The sequence below is a fragment of the Chaetura pelagica genome, unplaced genomic scaffold (genome assembly GCF_000747805.2).
Source record: "Chaetura pelagica isolate M959 unplaced genomic scaffold, ChaPel_1.0 scaffold656, whole genome shotgun sequence".
Lineage (NCBI taxonomy): Eukaryota > Metazoa > Chordata > Aves > Apodiformes > Apodidae > Chaetura > Chaetura pelagica.
The window spans coordinates 37,771-57,286 of NW_009953577.1; the positions used below are offsets into that span (position 1 = coordinate 37,771).

The 19,516-nt window shown below is 51.1% G+C and overlaps 1 protein-coding gene across 1 annotated transcript in view; it reads right to left on the reverse strand.

Moving 5' to 3' along the window:
- LMX1A (LIM homeobox transcription factor 1, alpha) overlaps positions 1–19,516 on the reverse strand; it is a 43,845-nt gene that overhangs the window by 6,266 nt on the left and 18,063 nt on the right. The window contains exon 3 of the mRNA XM_009999707.1: positions 1–44. This exon is cut by the window's left edge and continues 177 nt beyond it. Within this exon, the coding sequence (XP_009998009.1) occupies positions 1–44 (44 nt within the window). The remainder of the gene's footprint in view (positions 45–19,516) is intronic.

Sequence of the window (19,516 nt, forward strand, 5' to 3'; positions counted from 1 at the left end):
GCGCGATGGGCTCCAGGCACCCGGCACATTTCACCGCGAAGAGCCTGGGGGAGCAAGAGGAGATGCAGCTGGGACACCCAGCAGTGCCACGGCTGCACCTTGGGGGGGTGGCATGGCACTGGGGACCAGCTGGCACCCCGCAGCGACGTGGCACATGCTGCAAGTGTGCCCTGTGCCCATGGGGGATGCTGCCTTGGGGTCAGCTTCAGCAGTCAGGTTGAGCTGCTACCAGGTGCTGACCATGAATGTAGTCAAAGGATCGAGACCCCAGTGTCTGGACTCTCCAGGTAAAAAGCAAACAGGCATCAAACCCAACTACCACCATCACAAGACATGGAACACACCACATCTATATGAGTTTAATCAAGCCAGCCCTACAAGTCTACCTGCCTCCAGCTCATGCCTGGACGTAAGGAGATGCTGGAGATGGCAATGCTGCCAGCAAGTTCATCCATGCCTCTCCACAACCACCTTCAGAAACCATCCAAGCTGTCAGTCACCCACAAACCATCCCATCCTCTGGCCTAAGTCATTGGGGCAGTCCCATGCCTGCTTGCAAATGCACCAGGAATGTCTAATACATCATTCAGATTTCCATGGCAGCAAGTTTTGGGTTAAGGCTGATGACAGACTGAAGACTTGATGTGTCAAAGGAAAAGAAAAAGCTCAGCTTGTTCCTTGACATTGATGTGACAGTGTTGGAGCCATCTCTAACTGTACAGCTCCCAGGCTTCAACACACTGTCTTTAGACTTAAAAGCCAATAATGACAGCAATAACACGTTAGGTTGAAGTGGAGCTTCTCTTCCTCTGACTGTAAATGTCCTTACCAAGAAGCTCAGTAGCATGGTCAATGATTTACACTTGGGGAAACTGAGGCGAGCAGAACAGAGGTGGCAGTATCAGTGTTGGATTGAGAGGACTTGGAGGCACCTGGAGCTAAATCTTGGGCTGAAGGTTTTAAGTAATTGAGATGTTCTCCGTAGTAGAGATGTTAAGAGGTACCAAAGTCTTTGGTACCTCCTAATATGTTTGGTTTTGGCTTGGGCCCCATAAACAAAAAAAGTCACTGTTTACCCAGCCTCATCCTAAATATCTGTGGGAACTGGACATCGTGATTGCCCTGTCTTGATGACTTTGGCCCAGAAAGAGGAGTCAGAAGTCAGCACACATCCTGCAGAGGTTATCTCCGAGCACTGCCCGTGTCCCAGTGCAGGGATGCCCCAGGGACCTGCATGGGGAACTCTGCATCCAGTCTCCCTCCTGCCCCACAGGGCTCCCACCTCCCTGGTCTCTGTCCCCTGTGTCATTCCAGGGAAGACCTGTGGGCCTGGGGCTGGCTGGGGAAGGGATGGAAGAGCAGCCCTGCAGCCACCAGCAGGCTTTCAATACTTTGTCTTTTTTTTGGCTGTTACATGAAAAGTGCCGAGTCAGCCCCATTCCAACCAGAAGAGGACCAGATGTATGCAAACACATACAAAAATATGCAACAAAATCCAAAACAGTACTCAAAATGGGGATATTTTAATAAAGTTTTTGTGATAAGCCTGATAGCCCATAACAAATAGAGACAGGGGCAGAGCAAGGCACGTCTGTGTCTTTCTGCCACCTTGGGGTCCTCTCGTGGATGCTGCATGCCAGGAGCTGGGCCATGCCTGATCCCTCCTGGGTCTTCCCAGAACAGGGATGGAGTGCCTTGCTCTCTCTCTTTGCCACCCACATCCTCAGTGCACTCAGCAAATTGTCACATCCCCAAAAAGTAGGAAAGGGGTGTTATAAAGTATTTATAAAACACCACTGTCGTTGCAGAATGTGGCAAATCATCAACCAAAAGGTGAAGGTTAAGGAGTTGATAATTGCGGATAATGCCACTAGTAACATTTATTCAACCTTAATTTCCCATACAACTGTCTCTCTCTAAGATGCGTATCTTCCCAAAATCCCTGTGACTGCCTTGGGAGCACAGGGATGTATAGTCCCTTGTACACATCCCTTCTGACGAGTCATTTTTCTCTTCTCCCAGCCCTGAGGAACACAGGCTTGTCCTAATATTTCTGTAGCCATTTCATCTTTAATTATGTCTCTTTTATGTCAAAGTGGAGATGATCTGTATTCATCTGCTAACACATTCTCATTCTGTTTAAATGAAGTTTAAGCCCTACCTGTTGGGGTTACTAACTGCTCTCAGTAATAAAACACTGATAAGCTATTACCTTCCTGCTGTTTCATCTCCACGAATTAATGTGCACAAAATCTCTATTTCCAGGGCACTGATTAGAAAGCCATAAACCTTTGCCAATAAGACACAGCAGCACCAACCAAACAATGGATGTTTCTAAGCCCAAAGCATGTTTGCCAAACAAGAAGGGGTGAGATTTAGTTAAACGGCTGCCTAATATTAGGCATTTAAAGCCCTACTTAGGTCATGGAATAAACAATTTTATTTCCAAACTGCTGAGTCCCCGACAGCTCCTGCTGAGGGATGCCAGAGGGACGGGACATCTTTCACTGCCCAGTGCAGGACTTCCCCACCCCTGGGGAACGTGAGACGCAGAGAAAACCCCATAAAACCTCCTCCACAACATGAAACTCTAAAGAGCTCCTTATAACCCCACAATAAACCCAGATCTTAAGCACTAAAAGGTCACAGGCATAAAAACTTAAACCTACCACTGGAAGTAACGGAGAGAGAGCAAAGGGTAATCCTGGTGTTCAAGATCACTATAGCCTTGGACCAGCCCTGGACAGTACCAGCTCCTCCACAGGGACTGGGGAGGAAGCCTGCGCATGAATCACATGGATCACCATGGATCCCCACATGGATCACCCCCTGGCATGGATGACAACCCCACTGAAACCTCCCTGCTCAGCCTGAGATGGGGCTGGAGGAGAACTGAACACTTGTGCCTCAGCAAGACGCACCAGCCTGGATGCAGAGATGTTTTCCTTCATCTTTGGGACCTCCTGTTCTGTGCCCAGCTCCCTCCTGCTGCAAGCAGCAGGCTGCAGAGCAAACAACACCTTTTCTGCCCTCTCCACCTCTCTGTGCCTCCCTGCAGCTGCAAAGGCGACTTTGAGATTACAGTTCTCTACAGGAGGCTGCACAGGAGAGAGCAAGGACTGGCTCTGCCCAGTGCTTTCAACAGGTTTTAAACCAAGAACAAATCAGCCACCCTTAAAATGCAGCACAAGCTCCTTGATTTCTGCCATCCAAGGGATGGTTCAGGATTTGCCTCTCTGTAGATTTTTGGTTTCCCCCCCCTCTGGGATTCAAAGGCAAAACCAGGCCTGTTTGGCAGCCTCACGTCTGAAGCTGGCAAGTGCAGGGGCAGGGTGTCCTGCTCAGCACTGCAATGGAAACCCAGCCTGCCACGGGCAGCTCAGTCAAAGCCTCCAGAAAGCACTGACAGGGAACATTTGTAAATAAAAACTACACAACACTCAAGTTAGGAACAAATAGAAACATGGCAATGCAAGCAATACACAACATAGGACTTCTGGTTTCTGATCTTGAAGCCATCCTTCTGTGCTGATTAATCTACATGAACATTTTTTAAATGTAGGGCCCTTCTGAAATGACAATCTGCAGTTCTGAAACAAAAAGCTGGTGGTGGTGGGTTTCAAGAAAACCTTGAATCAAAATATTTTGCCATTTCCAAAACCGCAACATTTCAGCTCAAGCATGACAAACATCCCCCCTTTCCCCTGGGACACAACCCCGTGTCTCCATGCAGTTCTTCCAGTTCTCTCCAGAAAGCCACCCCAGACTTCTGCCTTGGGGTTTCCACCTGTGCAGCACCACTGAAACTGAGATATTTTGACACGTGGCCAAAGCCACCTCTGGGCTGGCACATCCCACCCCCAGGGCACCACTGGAGGGGCAGCGGCGTGGGCAGCCCTGGTTTCCCACTGGAGCTGCCGGGATCTTCCTCCCTTTATTTTGAGGTGACAGGCTGAAAGGGGCCATGAGTGACGGGCGCTTCCCGGCTGCTGTCTGTCTGTGTGCTCTGCATACAAAGGCAGCCCCTCGGAGCCTCCCCGGGATGGGGAGGTGGGTCGGGAATACCGATATTAAATACTGATGGACACATCTCAAATGGAGGCTCGGTCCAGGCAGGGGGATGCTTTCCTCCCTGCCCGCACCAGCTGGGCCCAGGGATGCGATGGGGAAGGGCAGGGGCAGCCCCGCAGGCCCCTGACTGAGGGTTGGGGTGGGTGCTGCTGGCACTTGTCCCTATGACGAAGGGACACTGGGTTTTCCAGCACCTTGGTACAGTGACCTGACCAACTCATCTCTCGCTCTCACCAAGCCCCAGGAGGAGCTAGGAGGCTGAGCAGACCCCAGCTGATGCATCAGAGGTGCAGGGAGCTCCATCCGGGCCACGCTCAGAGCCACCCCCAACCGGTGGCTGTTCAGGGAGCAAAGCCGTGACATCCCTGGCGCCGGTGATGAACCACAGGGCTCCATGCAGAGCGAGGATACCGGATTGAGTTGTCTTGGCACCAGGTCATCTTCTCACTCACTGTCACTCCTCAGAAGGGGGGACAGCAGCACCAGGTCTTTGACAGGCTGGCAGTGGAAAAATGCCAGTCACTGTCAACCCTACAGCCCACGGCTTGGGAACGAGTCACTGTCCTGATGCCACCAGGCACCTGTCACCCTGTCCCACTCTCCAACCCTCCTGGTGCATGAGCCACTGCCAGGAAGGGAGGGTCATGGATGCAGCCCATGGAGGGACCACGTGGACCCCTGGCGTTGGCAGAAGGAGTGCCAAGGCCATGGGAGCAACTAGGATGGAGAGCAGGCTAGCACATCCTGGGGAGAACATTTTGGAGGAAAACCCAGCACAAGGAAGCTCCAAACCCACCCCAGATCTCCAAGCTCCCCTGCTGATGGAAGAAAGCACCCACAGTCACCCACCCCTTCCCTCTCCACACACAACAAGCCCTCAGAGAGCTCTCTGGTGGGACAGAGGAGGGATGTTTTCCTCGGGGCTGTTCTCCTGACCCTTCTCTGTCTCCTGGCTCCCTCCCCCCGAGGCGGACAAGTGTTCGCTTTACTGCCTGGCAACGGGGCCGGGGCTAAGCTTGCTAAAATATGAGTGTTTTTTGGCTGGAGTACCAGAAGGCTGCAGTCCTACAGAGAGAAAAAAATTGAGCACTCCATGCCATGGCTCCAGAAAGGGGGAGAATTAGGTTTCACACCGAGCAGGCTGGACCATGGCATTCTTTAGTTAATGCTTAACAAACGCCCAAACAAAAGCGGCCAACTTCGCTGCATGTTTGTAAAATGTATTCTCAGCAGATTCGGGTTTATTGGAGAATTCACTCACTTTGCAGCAAGTGGTGTTTTCCTTTTTTTTTTTTTTTTAATTTCCCTTCTCCTCCCTCCCCCCTGGCTCAAGCCCTTCTCATTTCTGCTGCCTGAATGTATCTTCCGACGCTTCAAGGGAACATGGCAACGGGGCTGAAACAGGCTTATTTCACCCCAGTGAAATAACACCCCAGAGAGTGTGAGCTCACTGCTGTATCTCTGGGGTGCAAGCTCTCCCTAGGTTCTAGTCAAGCTGCTGGTGGCAACCAGGGATGGGGAGTCCAAAAAGCAAACCCTTGGCCTCTTGCAAACCCACCACCAAGCAGATGGCTGTATTCTCTGAGAGGCCAGGAAAAGCAAGGAAGGGAGGTGAAGCCTCAGAGTCCTGCTTTTCACCTTTCTTCACCTAACCCAGCTCTCCTGGGGTGAAAACCTGGAGGTCCTATCCCATCCAGCAGCCGGCTCTGCTACACATCTCAGCCCTGCAAAACTCCCAGCATCAGAGAGCCCATCACAGTGGTGAGTGACAAGAAGCACAGCTTGCTCTCAAATGCAGAGCCACCGTGAGTGACAGCCAGGGCATGGAGGATGGGGACAGCCCTGTGCAGGACTCTGGAGGCTTTGGAGGGCTTAAACTGGGGACTCCATGCATGGTGTCCTGCAGGAGCATCCTTAAATGAGCTTCTGCCCTGATGCTCACTGGCACCAAAACAGCTCCCACATCCCCTCCCAGTGCCACCATGGCAAGATGGACCCCAGTGAGGGTGATGAGTGAGTGCTGGGGAGGGGGTGGCAAAAGGAAAGGGGGGCAGCAGAGGAGGATGGGGTTGATGCTGGGCTTTTTAACCCTCCTTCTGCTATTCATGAACCATCCAAGCCTCACCAGGAAAGGGCACCTTTGTCCCTGCCTCCTGGATGAGGACGAAGTGGTCACTTAACACCCCATTGGCCCCTCCAAAGACAATGCTGGGGCATGCAGGGGCACTCTAAGAATGAGAGGGTTAAATAAACAGCCAAACCAAGCCTTCCAAGCAAAGAGCTGCTGCCAAAATACACTAGCAAGCCTCAGGCCTTCTCTGCACCAAAGTAAAAGGTCAAGCGAGTGCACAGCTTTTATAGCTGCTTCAAGTTGCTCCATTTCTGACCAAGGACATACCAAGAAACTTTCACCAATTCAGTTCTATAGGCTCTGGGTCCTCTCCAGGCCCTCAAGAAGTCTGATAAAAAATCCTCTACTGACTACTCCACTGGCCAGAAAGTGACATCCTGGGCATGGTCAGAAGAACAAGACCAAAATGCTGATTTTCCTCCTTGTTTCCATAAAAGGCTGCTTCTTCTCCTGCCCCCTGCCTCCATAACAGCTTGTAGCATCGGGCAGGGAGCTGGCCCCATCACAGCACCCATCGAGCATCTGGTTTTGGAGGCAGGAAGGACAAAGGTTGGAGGGGGAGAGACCCACACAACATTGTATCCAAGCCCAAATGCCATCCCAACAGAGACAACCCAAGGATCGATCCCATCCGGCCCTCGGCACAGCAGCTCTGCAGCCCAGCCCATTTTGAGCAGCGACCCCCTTCCTCCCCCTGTGCCCCCAAGAAAACAAGGATAATTGAAAAACCACAATATCACTAGTCAAATTTAATATTGAGAGTGAGCGAGCGGGAGCCAGAGGTCAGAATTAATTACACCCCACCATATTTCAGCGCGCTGCCGCGGCTCCGTGTCCTTTCCTTGGGGAGCAGCGCTTCCACAGAGAGGTCGACAGACATTATTAGAAAGGACTGATTTAAACGTACCCCCAGGAGCTTTTCAGCTTGTCTCTTCAGAGGCTTTGTTTGTACTGAGATTAATGGGAAGGCAAATGATGGAAAAGCAAAGGCACCAGGAGCAAGAGGATGTGCCATTGCCGCCACCACTCCGATTTGACCAGCTATAGAAGAGGGGCAGGAACAACCAGGAGAGAAGGAAATGCTGTTTGTGTCACTCATTTTGCAGATAGAACGTGATGATCTTGAAATCTGTTTTTTAATTGCTTTCCATGAAACAGAAATCCTGGCTGAAAAGTCTCACGGGCTGGTTTTCCTGCTCCCTTGGGGATTTTACACACGTGCTGGTTTTTCAGCAAGCTGCATCACCATGGAAAAAGGAACAATTTTCATTCTATTCCATTTTAGGGTACCCTCTCTTGCAAGTCATTATGCTTGCCTCTGAATCTTTTGTAAACCTCCTGTGATGCAAAATGAAAATGGAAAGAAAAGTACAAAAAAAACAAAACCAAGCAAATTAAAAACCTTTCTGTTTGCCACTCCAAATTTCAAAAGGAAGGTTACAAAAAAGGAGAAGAAAGGTAAAGAAAGAGAATTCAGATCAAGTGGAGAAGCTGTAGAATCTCCTTCCTCTAAAACAGCCTGTCCCAGCCCTGAGCAACCTGATCCAGCATCCAAGAGGAAGGACTTCCAGTGATGCCATAAATTCACATCCACCTTGTACCAACAGGTTCAAAGAGAGATTAGGTAAATGCAGGGGACTGATTCCCCCCCCCCACAACCTGGTCCCACAGCTCCAACCTCATGCTCAGAATGACCCAAACCTCCAACTGCCCAGGGCAGCACAGGCTCCCTTGGCTTTTAGGGAGCTTTCACAGAGCATCACCATCGAGGGCAGCACAGGTGGACCTGCATTGGGTACTGGGACTCCCAGCTGCTCTCGAGTCTCCCAGGCTACAATCAAGCCTTGTCCTTTCCTTTATTAAACAGAAAACCCAGGTTCCCCCCAAGGGCTCTCCAAGCACCGGGGCTGCGGGAGCTGCCGTTTCCCAGGCGTTTAAAATTCACGAGGTGTTCGTGCCGACGTGCAAATGCTCATTCGGAGGCAACCAATATCCTGTCGAGGTTCCCAGAGCTCCAGCAGCTATAAAAACCACTCGGCTGTATAAAAGCTAAACAGAGTAAACCAAGTCGGACACAGAGACCAGCTGCTTCAGCCCGGCTCAGCAAACAGAAATCCACGGGAACACACCGGGCGCTGCCGGCAGGGAGATATCGCTCTCCCAGCTGGGTTATTTCTTGCCTTATCTTTTATTTCTCTGTGCCCCAGCTCACCCTCACATAGGGGTTTTGCATAAATATCATCCGCCTGTGTTGTCAAGTTGTTGGGATGGGTGTTTTGGTTGTGTTTTGGGTTGTATTTTTTTTTTTTTTTCAATAGCGATTCCACAATGGGAAGCAGCTGTTGTGGTTCACAGGCTGCTCTGGAGCAAAAGCTGCTCTGCACATCGAGGTATCTCAGAAGAGGCATCCTTCATTCATAGCTCCGTGCACTAGAGAGCACTATAACATGTGTTTCCATGAAGTTTGTTAACTACTCGGCTAAACAAGCGCGTTGGAAATGCCAGAGGAATATGCTCTGGAATGAATGGAAATATTCATCTAAAAAGACATTAAATTTAAGCCACCTTTTTTCCCCCCTCTCCACTGAGCTCATGTTGCAGCTCTCTTCTAGCACGTGCTCTTGGGAGAAACAAATGCTTGGGGTGTGTTTTGCAGCCTCAGTGGCACATGAGACAGGGCAGTGATAAGATATGATGGCACACAAGGGGGTTCCTTGTGCCATCAGTGGCCAGGGGACAGCCTGGCAGAGGCAGCCAGGGAATGGGCAGCCAGGATGGGCTGCTCACCAGCCATGATCCCAGTGAGTGACCTGCTCCCAAGTGACATCTCACAGGTCTCTGTCTTTTGTGGGTCTGAGCACGAGCTCCCCGGAGATACTGAGAATCCTAGAGGAGTGCAATCTCATCATCACAAGGGTAAAACCTCCAGAAAAAATGTGATTATTTAGTGTTTAAAATTCCCTTTCTTCTCTAGAACTTTTTCCTCTTCAGTCTTGGGAAGTCTGGGAGAAAAGGCTACACCTTTAGCCATCACTGTCTTGAAAACTCAATTTTATACCAATGTGAATCCAAACCTCTGTGTGGCAACTTCATTTCAAGGTAGCTTTGGGAGCCATGAACACCCCAATAAAAGGCTCTTACTGATGGCAGCAAATGAGATGCAGTCTCAGACCCTGACATCAATTTGTGGGGTCAGTATCCATCCCAGAAGGAAGATGTTCAGAAAGCTCCAAACTACCCTAAAAGTGCTTAGTGCCAGAACTGGTTGAGAGTTTTCACAGAAAATAATTTCCCTTCCTTCCACTTGCTCTATTTTATATACACACACACACATATACACATACATTATATGTGTGTGTGTGTAAATATATATACACATACATGTTTTTTTCAATTCAGACCTATACCCAAGGGACCTCTCTGCTTCAAGTCACTCAGGCTCCAAAGGGCTGTGCTCAGGGGTGCTGAGCAACCTGTAAAAGAGGGACCAGAGCACTTTGCTTCCACTTGTCAAAAGCTCTGGCTGCGCCTCATCTCATCACTCCCTACCTAGAAACGTTTTTCTAGAGCTTTTCAATATAAAAATATATATTTTTTAATTTTTCTTAATCATTTTGATTTCCTCCTTAAAGACAGGAACGACCAATGCTCTGCTCTACACATCCCTCAGCACCCGTGTCCCTCATGGACCTTCCCAGTGTGCTCCCATCACCAGGGGGGCTGGAGGAGGCTGAGCAGGGATTCAGGGGCAAAGCACAGAGACCTCTACAAGGGCAGACAAGGGGGCAGGAACAGCTTTGTCCCCTGTGCCACCATCTGGCTGTGCCACAGTCACTGTTGCAGGGATGCAGGGCAGATGCTCACCTTGCCAGGCTACCTGAGACAGGTCCCAGTGCTGTCCAGGCACCAGGACGAGCTTTTGATGGATTAGATGGCAAAAACAAACACGCTTTCTCTAAGGAAACAAGTTCCTGCCCCTTCTCTGCTGGGGGTTATCACAGTGCTGGGGGCAGCAGCCCTTCCTCACAGCCTCCAGCAGCCAGAGAGGCAGGATATTACTTTGTTGCTTATTCATTTTATTGCTTCTCCTTTCTAAATATTTGCTTGGCAGGGAAAGGATTCCCTTTACACTGTATCTGTTTTTACAGGTCAATTGAATTTCTGTTACTCTCAATCCCTCTTTCCTTCCAATTGCATTTGCAAAACAAATATTGATTGTACCAATTAGCTGCAAACTCCTCACAGAAGACAGCTCAACGCCTTTAGCCAGGAGAAGGATCTCCTAGCCCCAAAACACATGCTGGTAGACAGAGCCAGTGGGATGGAAGCCCACAGGGCAGTGATGTCAGGACAGGACTCTGCAAACCCCCAGCAGGACCCTCTGGAAAACAACAGCAAAAATTATGTTCCTAATCCTTCCAGCTAATCCTACCTAGAAGGTAACATCATTGAAGAGCATTAATTTAAAGCTGGGGTGTCCCCTCACACCAGAAACAAGTGTAAACTACCCCTGCATCCATAATTCACCCTGGAACCTAATGATTGTAACCAATGGAGTCAGTTTTTCTCTCAAAACAGCTTTAGGCCTGTGTGGCACTGGGCTGAACTGTCTCACCAAAAGCAACAGGCACATCCAGCCCAAGCACCACGTCACACTCTGTCATGCTGATTTCATTGCTCCAAGTCTTATTTGTGGTTTCCTTGGGAGGTTCTGTCAAAATCCTCACTGCCACAGGGAGAAAGGAAAGACGTCTCAATGGAAAAATAAGTCAGCATTAAAAACCCGCCGTGTTTGGCTCCAGTGCAGCCTGAATAACTTTTAAAAGCACAAATGAGATCACACGGTGGTGCAAGTCAGGGTGGTGATCCTTTACCCTGCACATTTCCAAGCTTTGGTGGCTCTTATCAGCCCAAGGAAAAGTGGGACAACGCCAGCTGTGGTGTCACCCTGGCAGGAGCTGTGACACTGCCCCACAGCTCACGCCTGGCTGGGTCACCACTGGTGAAGCATTCAGAGCACACTGCTAAATGTGTCCTGCCTGTGTCAAAAGTCACAGTCCAAGGCAAAGGCACAGGAGGGGTGGTGGGGGCTGTGCTGGATTAGTCACCCAGACCAGGATTCCCCATCCACAGCCTGCCAGAGCCAGGACTTCCCTGCTGCAATGGTGCAAGAGATGCTGGCCACAGCTAGTGGCTGGTCTGTCCCAGGGAGGACTCCCAGGCTGCCAGCAACACCCAACCTGGGAAAAATCTCTTTATCCTGCTCTCAGCCTCAAAATTATGCTGCAAATCCCAGAAAGCAGATGGTCCACAGCCACCTTCACATCCCCTGCAGCCCATGGAAGGCAAATTGCCTGGCACAGCCCAGGAGTGGCCCAGCATCTGGGAGAAAAGCTTTTCTCCCCCAAAACTTGGGATGTTTTTGTCCCCCCCATTTCCCCGAATCACAGTCAGGGGAATTCAGGCTCTCCTGGCAGATTTGGGGTAAAATAAGACAAGAAAAGAAGGCAGTCACCCTTCTAGGGCCAGAGCCAGGGCACAGGGTCTGGTATTCATGGGGGTGTTGGGTCCCACCTGCAGTTTGAGCTCAAGCCAGGCCAGACATGTTAATATAGAAGATGTTGACATATAAGGTGTCGATACAAAAGGCAGTTCCATAACAACATGCACACATCCCGTGTCCCGGGGCGGAGGGCGGGAAGCAGATGCCTGGTTAGTGAAAGGAGGGACCAGCCACGAACAGCTCACGCTCGTCTGCAGCTTGGACAAGTACGAGGTTGTTTGGCTTTGTGTTTTGGGCTTGGGTCCATCTCTCTGGTTTAAAGCAGTTGAACTGAGCCCAAAGGCTCATTAAGCCGGTTCCGCCGCCAGGACATTTCATCCCAACGTGAAGTCAACGTTCCCCTTTGCAGCTACAAGGGATCTGGGGTGAGTGAGAGGAGGTGGATCCCATGGCCAGGGCAGTGCTGCCAGCTCCCATCCTTCCACCTGAAACGGGTGACAGTGGGTGCTGGAGGCCAAATACCCACAGTTTGGGCTTGAGTAAGAATCCCACCTTTTTGCTGTTTCCCTATTCCCTCCCATTTTAAACTCATGTTCCTGGCTGCATCAGGAACAGGAGGTCTTGGGCCAGCCAGTCCCATGAGCTCAGAAAGGAAGAGGGAAAAACGAAGAGCCCAATATTTATCCTCAATTCATGTCAAATGACATGATGGGAAAGCCAAGGTCAGGAGCACTGATTTATTGTGCCAGCCTGTCTCCTGGCCTTGCAAAGCAGAGGCAGCCTGAATCCCCCTCCCTCACATCAAGCCACACGTGTGTCCATGCCCTCCCTTTGACATCCCCAAGAAGACGTCACCATGCCACCAGCAGAGCACTCCATGCACAACCACATTCAGTGGTACCTGAGCATCGCTGTGGTGTATCCGTGGGTCCATCCATCCCTCCACTACAGCTGGGTGAACAATTCACAGCGCATAAATTTATCTAGCAGATCTCAGCCCACGTGCTGTTTGCTAACAGTCTGTAGAGAGGCTATATTTTATCCCTTTGGGTTTCTTGGCCAGCATTCAAGCTCCTGACCCTGATTTATTCGCAATCGGTCAAGAGCCACATTTCATCTCCGCAGGCCACGGCTGCACAGAGCTATTCCAAGCACGTGGCTCCACATCCCGCAGCAGTGCTGGGGCACTTCGCCGTAAGCCAGTCCTGCCTCTTTACGGCACCTCCAAGAGGTAACCAGGGGAATTTTGTGTTCAAAAATAGGCTCTGCGGGGGCAAACTTTGCCTGACGAGAGCAGCACGGCCAGAACAAACCGCGCCTCTTCTGAGCGCGAAGGCGATGAGAGCTCCAGATGCCGGCCAAAGCTGGCTCAGCGCCCGTCCTCATCCCAACTCACCGTCTCTTTGCCTACCTCTCTGCTTATTTATAGTCATGGAAGACCTTTGCACAACGCCTGAGCAGCCCCGAGGGTTTGGGTGTATGGGCGGGATGGCAAATGCCGCTCTTTCCAGAGGACGTTCCGAAGTGGTTTTCCTTCTCTGTCTCCCAAGAGGGCTGCCCTGGAGAGCGCTACCTTTGAGACAAGACCTTGGAACCAGCCAAAAAACTCCTCCTGGAGTTACACCCATCACCAACCTGGCACTGGGGAGTTCATAAATCACCCCATGCTGAGTCTTTCCCAGGGGAGCAATCACACGAGCCTTCTTCTGTGATGCCAAACCAGATAAACAAGGTGATGGGAGAAGCACAGAGTCATGTCCATAATATAGAGAAAAAGAGCGATGTGAAGGGTCAGGGTTAGTATCTGCCCTATCTGACATCTTCATTGGCAATTGCAATTAAGGACTAATTAGCATGTAATAACATTAGCAAGAGATAATAAACTCAAGAGGATGGAACAGAGACAACAAAAAAAATCTGAAGGAGACCCCAAGCAGATGAGACCAATGGAGACCAACGAGACCAGATGACCCCATGGAGATGAAATTTAAGGGAAAAAAAAAAAAAAAAAAAGGAAATTCAGCCTGGAAAAACACAGCTTCTGCAGTCCCAGGGAAAAACATCCGGAGCAGCTGCTGTGGTGAGAGAAGGGAGGCAGGAGCAGGGTGTTGGGCAGCCTGGCCTCCTGGCTCCCTGCAAACCTAGTAATGGGGCTTGCCCACAAGCAGCTCAGTAAGCTGGGGCCATCCCCAAGATTTCACTGGGAGGGTTGAAGAAGGACCAGCACCACGCACACTGGAGATCCACAAGGATACTGTCTGGGTGGAGTAGTGCCTTGCAAGGAAAAATAATATCCCAGGTAGGACTGTTTAAAGCAACTTGATTGGAGCCAATTCTCCTGCTTGGGCTTGGGAAGCTCCATCACATGAACAGCTCCCCTCTGAGCAGCAGCTGTGTGCCTGGATTTCAGGTGGGTCAGCCACCTGTGGGAAGGGAGGAGGTGGCAGAGGGCTGCCACCATCACCCCAGCTGGGCAGGGTAGGACAGGAGTCCATGCACAGAGCTAATAGCTGTGCTCACACTTCTAGAGGAGGTACCCATGCCCAAGCTGTACACAGATGTAATTCTCCCTCCTCTGCTCACTATGTGCTGTGTATCAACCAGCACAAAGTACCAGATGCTCCTGTCCTCCAGCCACAACAAAGCTCACCCACGTGTCCTTCATCACATGGGCCCCTGGACCCGCTCAGTGAAACCTGCACCAGCAGTGTCATGTGGGACATGGGATGAGGGGTGGTCCCCCAGAGTGGGACACCTTCAGTGGTCTTCACCCTGGCCTCACTCCTAGTCTAACATTTCAGATGGATACAAGTTGCTTTCTTGTAAGAAAATCCTGTAACTCTTCAAATGACAAAAATAGGGCAACCAAAGTGCCTTTCTCACAGGGATCCTCATGGAGCAGCACCTCCTGGTACAAAGCCAGTGGCTGCAAAACCAGGCAGGATGCAAGGACTCCTGGGGGAGTCCTTACTATGGGGCTGGAGCTGCTCTCACACTGCCTGGGGAGCCCCAAAGGAGACAGATGAAATGGTATGAGGTCCCCCTCAGCAGCAGTCCTAACCTCACAGTTACGGAGGCAGAAAGGACCCTGCCCATCCCCATGATGTTTGGGGTGAACAGGTGAACTCAGAAAGGCTCACCTGATCCCTGCGGATCTGCTTCACCAACTGCTCTTTCTGCAAAACAAAGAAACCCCAAACCCCAGTAGTCAGCAGAATTGCTCAGAATGGGCCAGGATCATTAAAAGCACCCTTCATCCTGACCCACAACTGCTCTTTTGCATCTCAGCTACAGCCCCACACCTCCAAACCCTGGTGCTCCCAAGCTGGCCACCCCTGGGACTCACTGTGTCCTCTCCCAGTGCCTGAATAATTCAGGTGGACCAAGCAGGAACTGAGTCACTGCCACTTTTCCCCACCACAAGTGGGCAAGGAAAGTCATGCTGGGCACATTACAGTGTCTCCTCTAAACGGCTGCTGCCATGCCTGGTGGCTGAGCACCCCAATGCTCCCCAGGACCATTTGGAGGGTTTAAAAGGAAACCCACTTTTCTAACTCATCAGGCACCAGTGCTGCAGCATGCACAAGCTCTGGAGGCTCTGGGCTGTGCAGCTGCCTGACACTGGGCAGGGGCAGGAGTTTTATCACCCAAAGAGGGATTTCAGCTATTCCTGATGCACAAGTATCCGGAGGCAGGCAGGGAGGAGGGGAGATGCTTCCCCGTGATTTCTGGGCTGCTCTCGGGCTGTCCTCACTGCCAGGTCTTGGGCAATTTGATGACTTTTGTTGCAAACTGGATGAACAGGAGACATATGTGAAGGAGGAAACTCACATTCCTCTCGCCTAAGAAATCCCTTCTTACTTTCCCCCACATCACGCATACACCCAACCTCAGCCTCTCTGGCTGGCTTGGACACCAGCTCCCCTCCCACACCCAGATGACCTACTCATCCAGAAATGGCCAAGGCTCACGGCCGGGGCGTTACCCTCTCCTCCTTTCCTTCCCTGCCCGCCCCCTGCCTGAAGGGCTGTGATGACAGCCAGGGCAGGGGGGAACCCTTCACCCTCCAGAGAGGTGGAATATGTTGGATAAAAACAGCTTTTCCCAGCAGCATCAGTGAGAAGGGGAATCCAAGTCTCCAAAACTCACCCCAGTTCCCCCACAAGCTGCATCCTGAGCTCCTCTACACCTCTTCCAGAAACATCCTTGATGGCTCAGAAACTTGGATGTTGTATTTCTCTATTTCCCAGTAAAAGTCCACACTGGGTGCTCCTTGCCTCTGGGACCAGTGGTCCCCCCAGTCAGGCAGGGAGGTGACCCACTGGGCAGGGGTGGTGGACACAGCAAGGGACTCAGCACACCAAGCCCTTGTGCCTTTTTTTCTACAGCAGCTCCCTTTCCTCAGGTGCCTCCTCCGTCCTTGGAAGTCCTCTGCAGGAGGCAGAGGTAGTAAGGGACTTGCCCCAAGCGAAAACACAGCAGTAATGTCACCCCAGGCCACGTACACACAGGTGGGAAGCCAGATCCTGCCCGAGCACCTGCGCAAGTCTGCTGTGAAAGCCTGTGGGGAAGGTGCTCATGCTCAACAGGAAGAAAACCATCTGAGCAGGAACAGGGTCCAAACCAAAGCAACACAAAGCCCCTGGTTAGGGAATCAACCACAGAGCAAACCTCCCTTCTTACTTCTACAGCACGTTACCACTGAAACCTAATGATATCACCTGCTAACCCACTGAACACCTTCTCAGCTGATACCTTCTGGGGGGGGGTGGGAAGTTAAGATAAAGTGTGACCTACATGCCACTAGCATGGAAACCTGCCTCCCCAAGCCATCTCCTGAGAGGGAGAAAGCAGGGGACTCATTTCTAGCACACAGTGCAAAGCAGCATCCCCATCCTTCTGGCCATCACAAGGTACCCCCCACCTCCAGCTACACGTTGCCAGAAAGCACCTGCAAGGCTGAGTAAAACACATCTCCAAAAAAACAACCCACCCTCGTCCCCCAGGGTTGGCTGTGCTGCTCTGGGGAGTTTCTCACTGGTGAAAAGGTGAAGCTGAGACCTTGCATGAGAACTGCCAGCAGAAACCCAGCAGCACTAGGTTAAGCAAGACCCTGCAATCAGGCGCTCGCCTGTGCAATCGCGGCTTTGCAACGGGTTTTTGTGGGTCCGCTAAACAAAGCGAGAGAGAAAACTGGACACCAGAGCCTGCTGTGTGGAGCGGGACCCCCCCTGCTCCCAGCCCATCTCGCTGAGGCCTCCTGAACTTCTTTCTCACCCTGCTTTCTAAAGCAGAATAAACACAAACCCCAAGCTCAGACCCTGATCAAACACAACCTCACGCATGATGAGCGATGACCGGCAGTGAAGTGGTAGGAATGAAACACAGTCTTTACATAGACCTTTCCAGCCCTGTTTCCACACTCAGCTAAGATTTAGGGCTTCTCAGCTGGGGCGGGACCATTCTGGGTAAGAGAAGAAAAGGCTCTGGGGTGGATCCTGCTGTTTCCTATTCCAGGAAGGCCAGAGCCCCTTTGAACTCTGTCCTGCTGCAGGAGAGGGAGAAATCTGGAGATGCAAAAACACACATCCCAATGCTAATCCAGACCTACACATTCCCTGGTGTCAAGCACTGTCATCCTGAACACATCACTGACCCATGCACGGGCCAGGTGGCCCCAGGACACACAGACTAGCAGGACATGATGATCTGCTACGTCGACATTAACAGGCAGCTGAACATCAGCCACAGATTTGATCTTTTAAGCACCGGTGCTTTGCCCCAGGCAGCCAGCGAGACTATTATTAGGGCTTGAGGCAACCTGACCAGTGGCTGCTTTTCCTGCAAACCACCCCATGAAAGGATCTGCAACTCCCACCACAGTGCCCTTCATTCCATAGATACTGGATTTGGGAAATACTTTGTTTGCTACAGGTAACACAGTTTTGGTGTCCCCCCCTTCTTCAAATGAGAGTGGTTTAACACTGTTTGCCAAGCTCCCGGGCTCTTTCCAGTGGACACCATCTCCAAACATCTGGGGAAAATCCAGCATGTACCCCAGATGGTAAAAGCAGCTCTGTCACCAAAAGCCACCAGCATCTCTAAAGCTCACCCAACACTATTCCTCCAGAGCCAGGGGAGCCTGAGGAAGGAGGGAGCCAGCAAATGAAAGGTGTTGCTGGAGCAGTGAGCCAGCAAACAGCCCCACACGCCAGCACCTCCCTGTGAAATAGCTCAGCGGCCCCATCCAAGGTCTGGGGAATTGGCCAGGAGGGGCTGAGGCCCCCTAGAAACCTGCCAAAAAATTTTAGGACAGCTCAGAGCAGGAGCAGAGAGAGAGGCCTAGACATCAGCACAGATTGCGAAATTGAGATAGGACACCACCTCCCTTGCTATAGAGGCTAAAAGTCCTCCTGAAGCAGCTCCCTGAGCCAGGGTGAACTCAGCAGAGGCATGGGACAGCCTGAGACACCCATGCTGAAGCTGCAAGGTACTTGGGTGCTACTGAGATGGGTGCTGGGTGCAATGGGCATCCTCAACCCAACACAGCCCCCTCCCGGGCTGCTCCTCCAGGAACCACCTTACAATGTGCCTTTGGATGTAACAGGACCCTGCTTTGCTCCCTTTTTATTGCAGTGTGTAAAAACAGCTCTCCCATAATCTCGTTTTCCAGGTTGTAAACTCACTCATCAGTCTCTGGGCTCAGGACACGCAGGGCCTGGCCTCACCACGCTATGTTGCTAACAATCTCAAAACCCTCAATGGGGAATCATGCCCAGTTTCTGCCAACTATTATCTAATCTAATTCCCTCCATACCATTACTTAAGGATTTACAACACACAACCTCCCCTGAAATGGTTTCTGGTAAATTCTTTGAAAGCTCTTCTGGTCCTCACATCATCGTCAGGGTCAGCCACGCATTAATGGCAAAGCATTTATGCACCGGGTAACTCATTCCCTGGCAAGAGAGTTTGTTTATGCTTTTTAAATTCAGGAAGCAATTTATAGTTGCCACAAAAGCAACACGCTTCTCTTGGGTGAGAGCCATAAAGCCCTGACTTGCCTTAGGGAATTCAGATGCCTCCATCTCAATAGACACCTTCCATGAGTGTGGTGGCTGCAAAGTAAATCCTGATGCTGAATAACTGGTGGTAGGACATCTTCATGCACTCACTAAACCAGAGAGCTGTGACTCCAGCTTCCTAAGCCAGCTTGAAGTGACCTCCAAGAGACAGTTCTGCCAATGTCCCAAAGGCAAATAAACATGAGATCTAAGCATCTTCCAGCTTTCCTTAGAGCCAGAGACCTAGAAGTGCTACCTGCTGAAAGGTAGCACAGGACTTCACTGTATCCCCTGACTCTGGGGCATGGAGCTTTAAAAAAAACAACCAAAACCCACCCACCCACCCACCAAAAAAAGCCAACCCACACAAAACCCACACCAAAAAGCCACAGAAAATGCTGCAGAGGAAGACAGGGTGTCAACAAAATCTGTAGATCTTATCAGACATCCTGTAGAAAGACCCAATCACTGGAGCCCAGCATCCTCCATTCACATCAAAAATCCTGGTCTACCAGAGCCCAGCATCCTCCACTCACATCAAAAACCCCAGTTCCTGTAGTCCGGCATCCTCTGCCCACACCAAAAATCCCAGTCCCTGGAAGGCAGCACCCTTTGCCCACACCAAAACCTCCAACCCCTGGAGCCCAGCATCCTCCACTCACACTGAACAACTGCAGCACCTGGAGCGCCGCGGCAGAAGCACCCACCCTGCAGTGCTTCCTCCTCCTGACCAGCAAAGTCATCTCT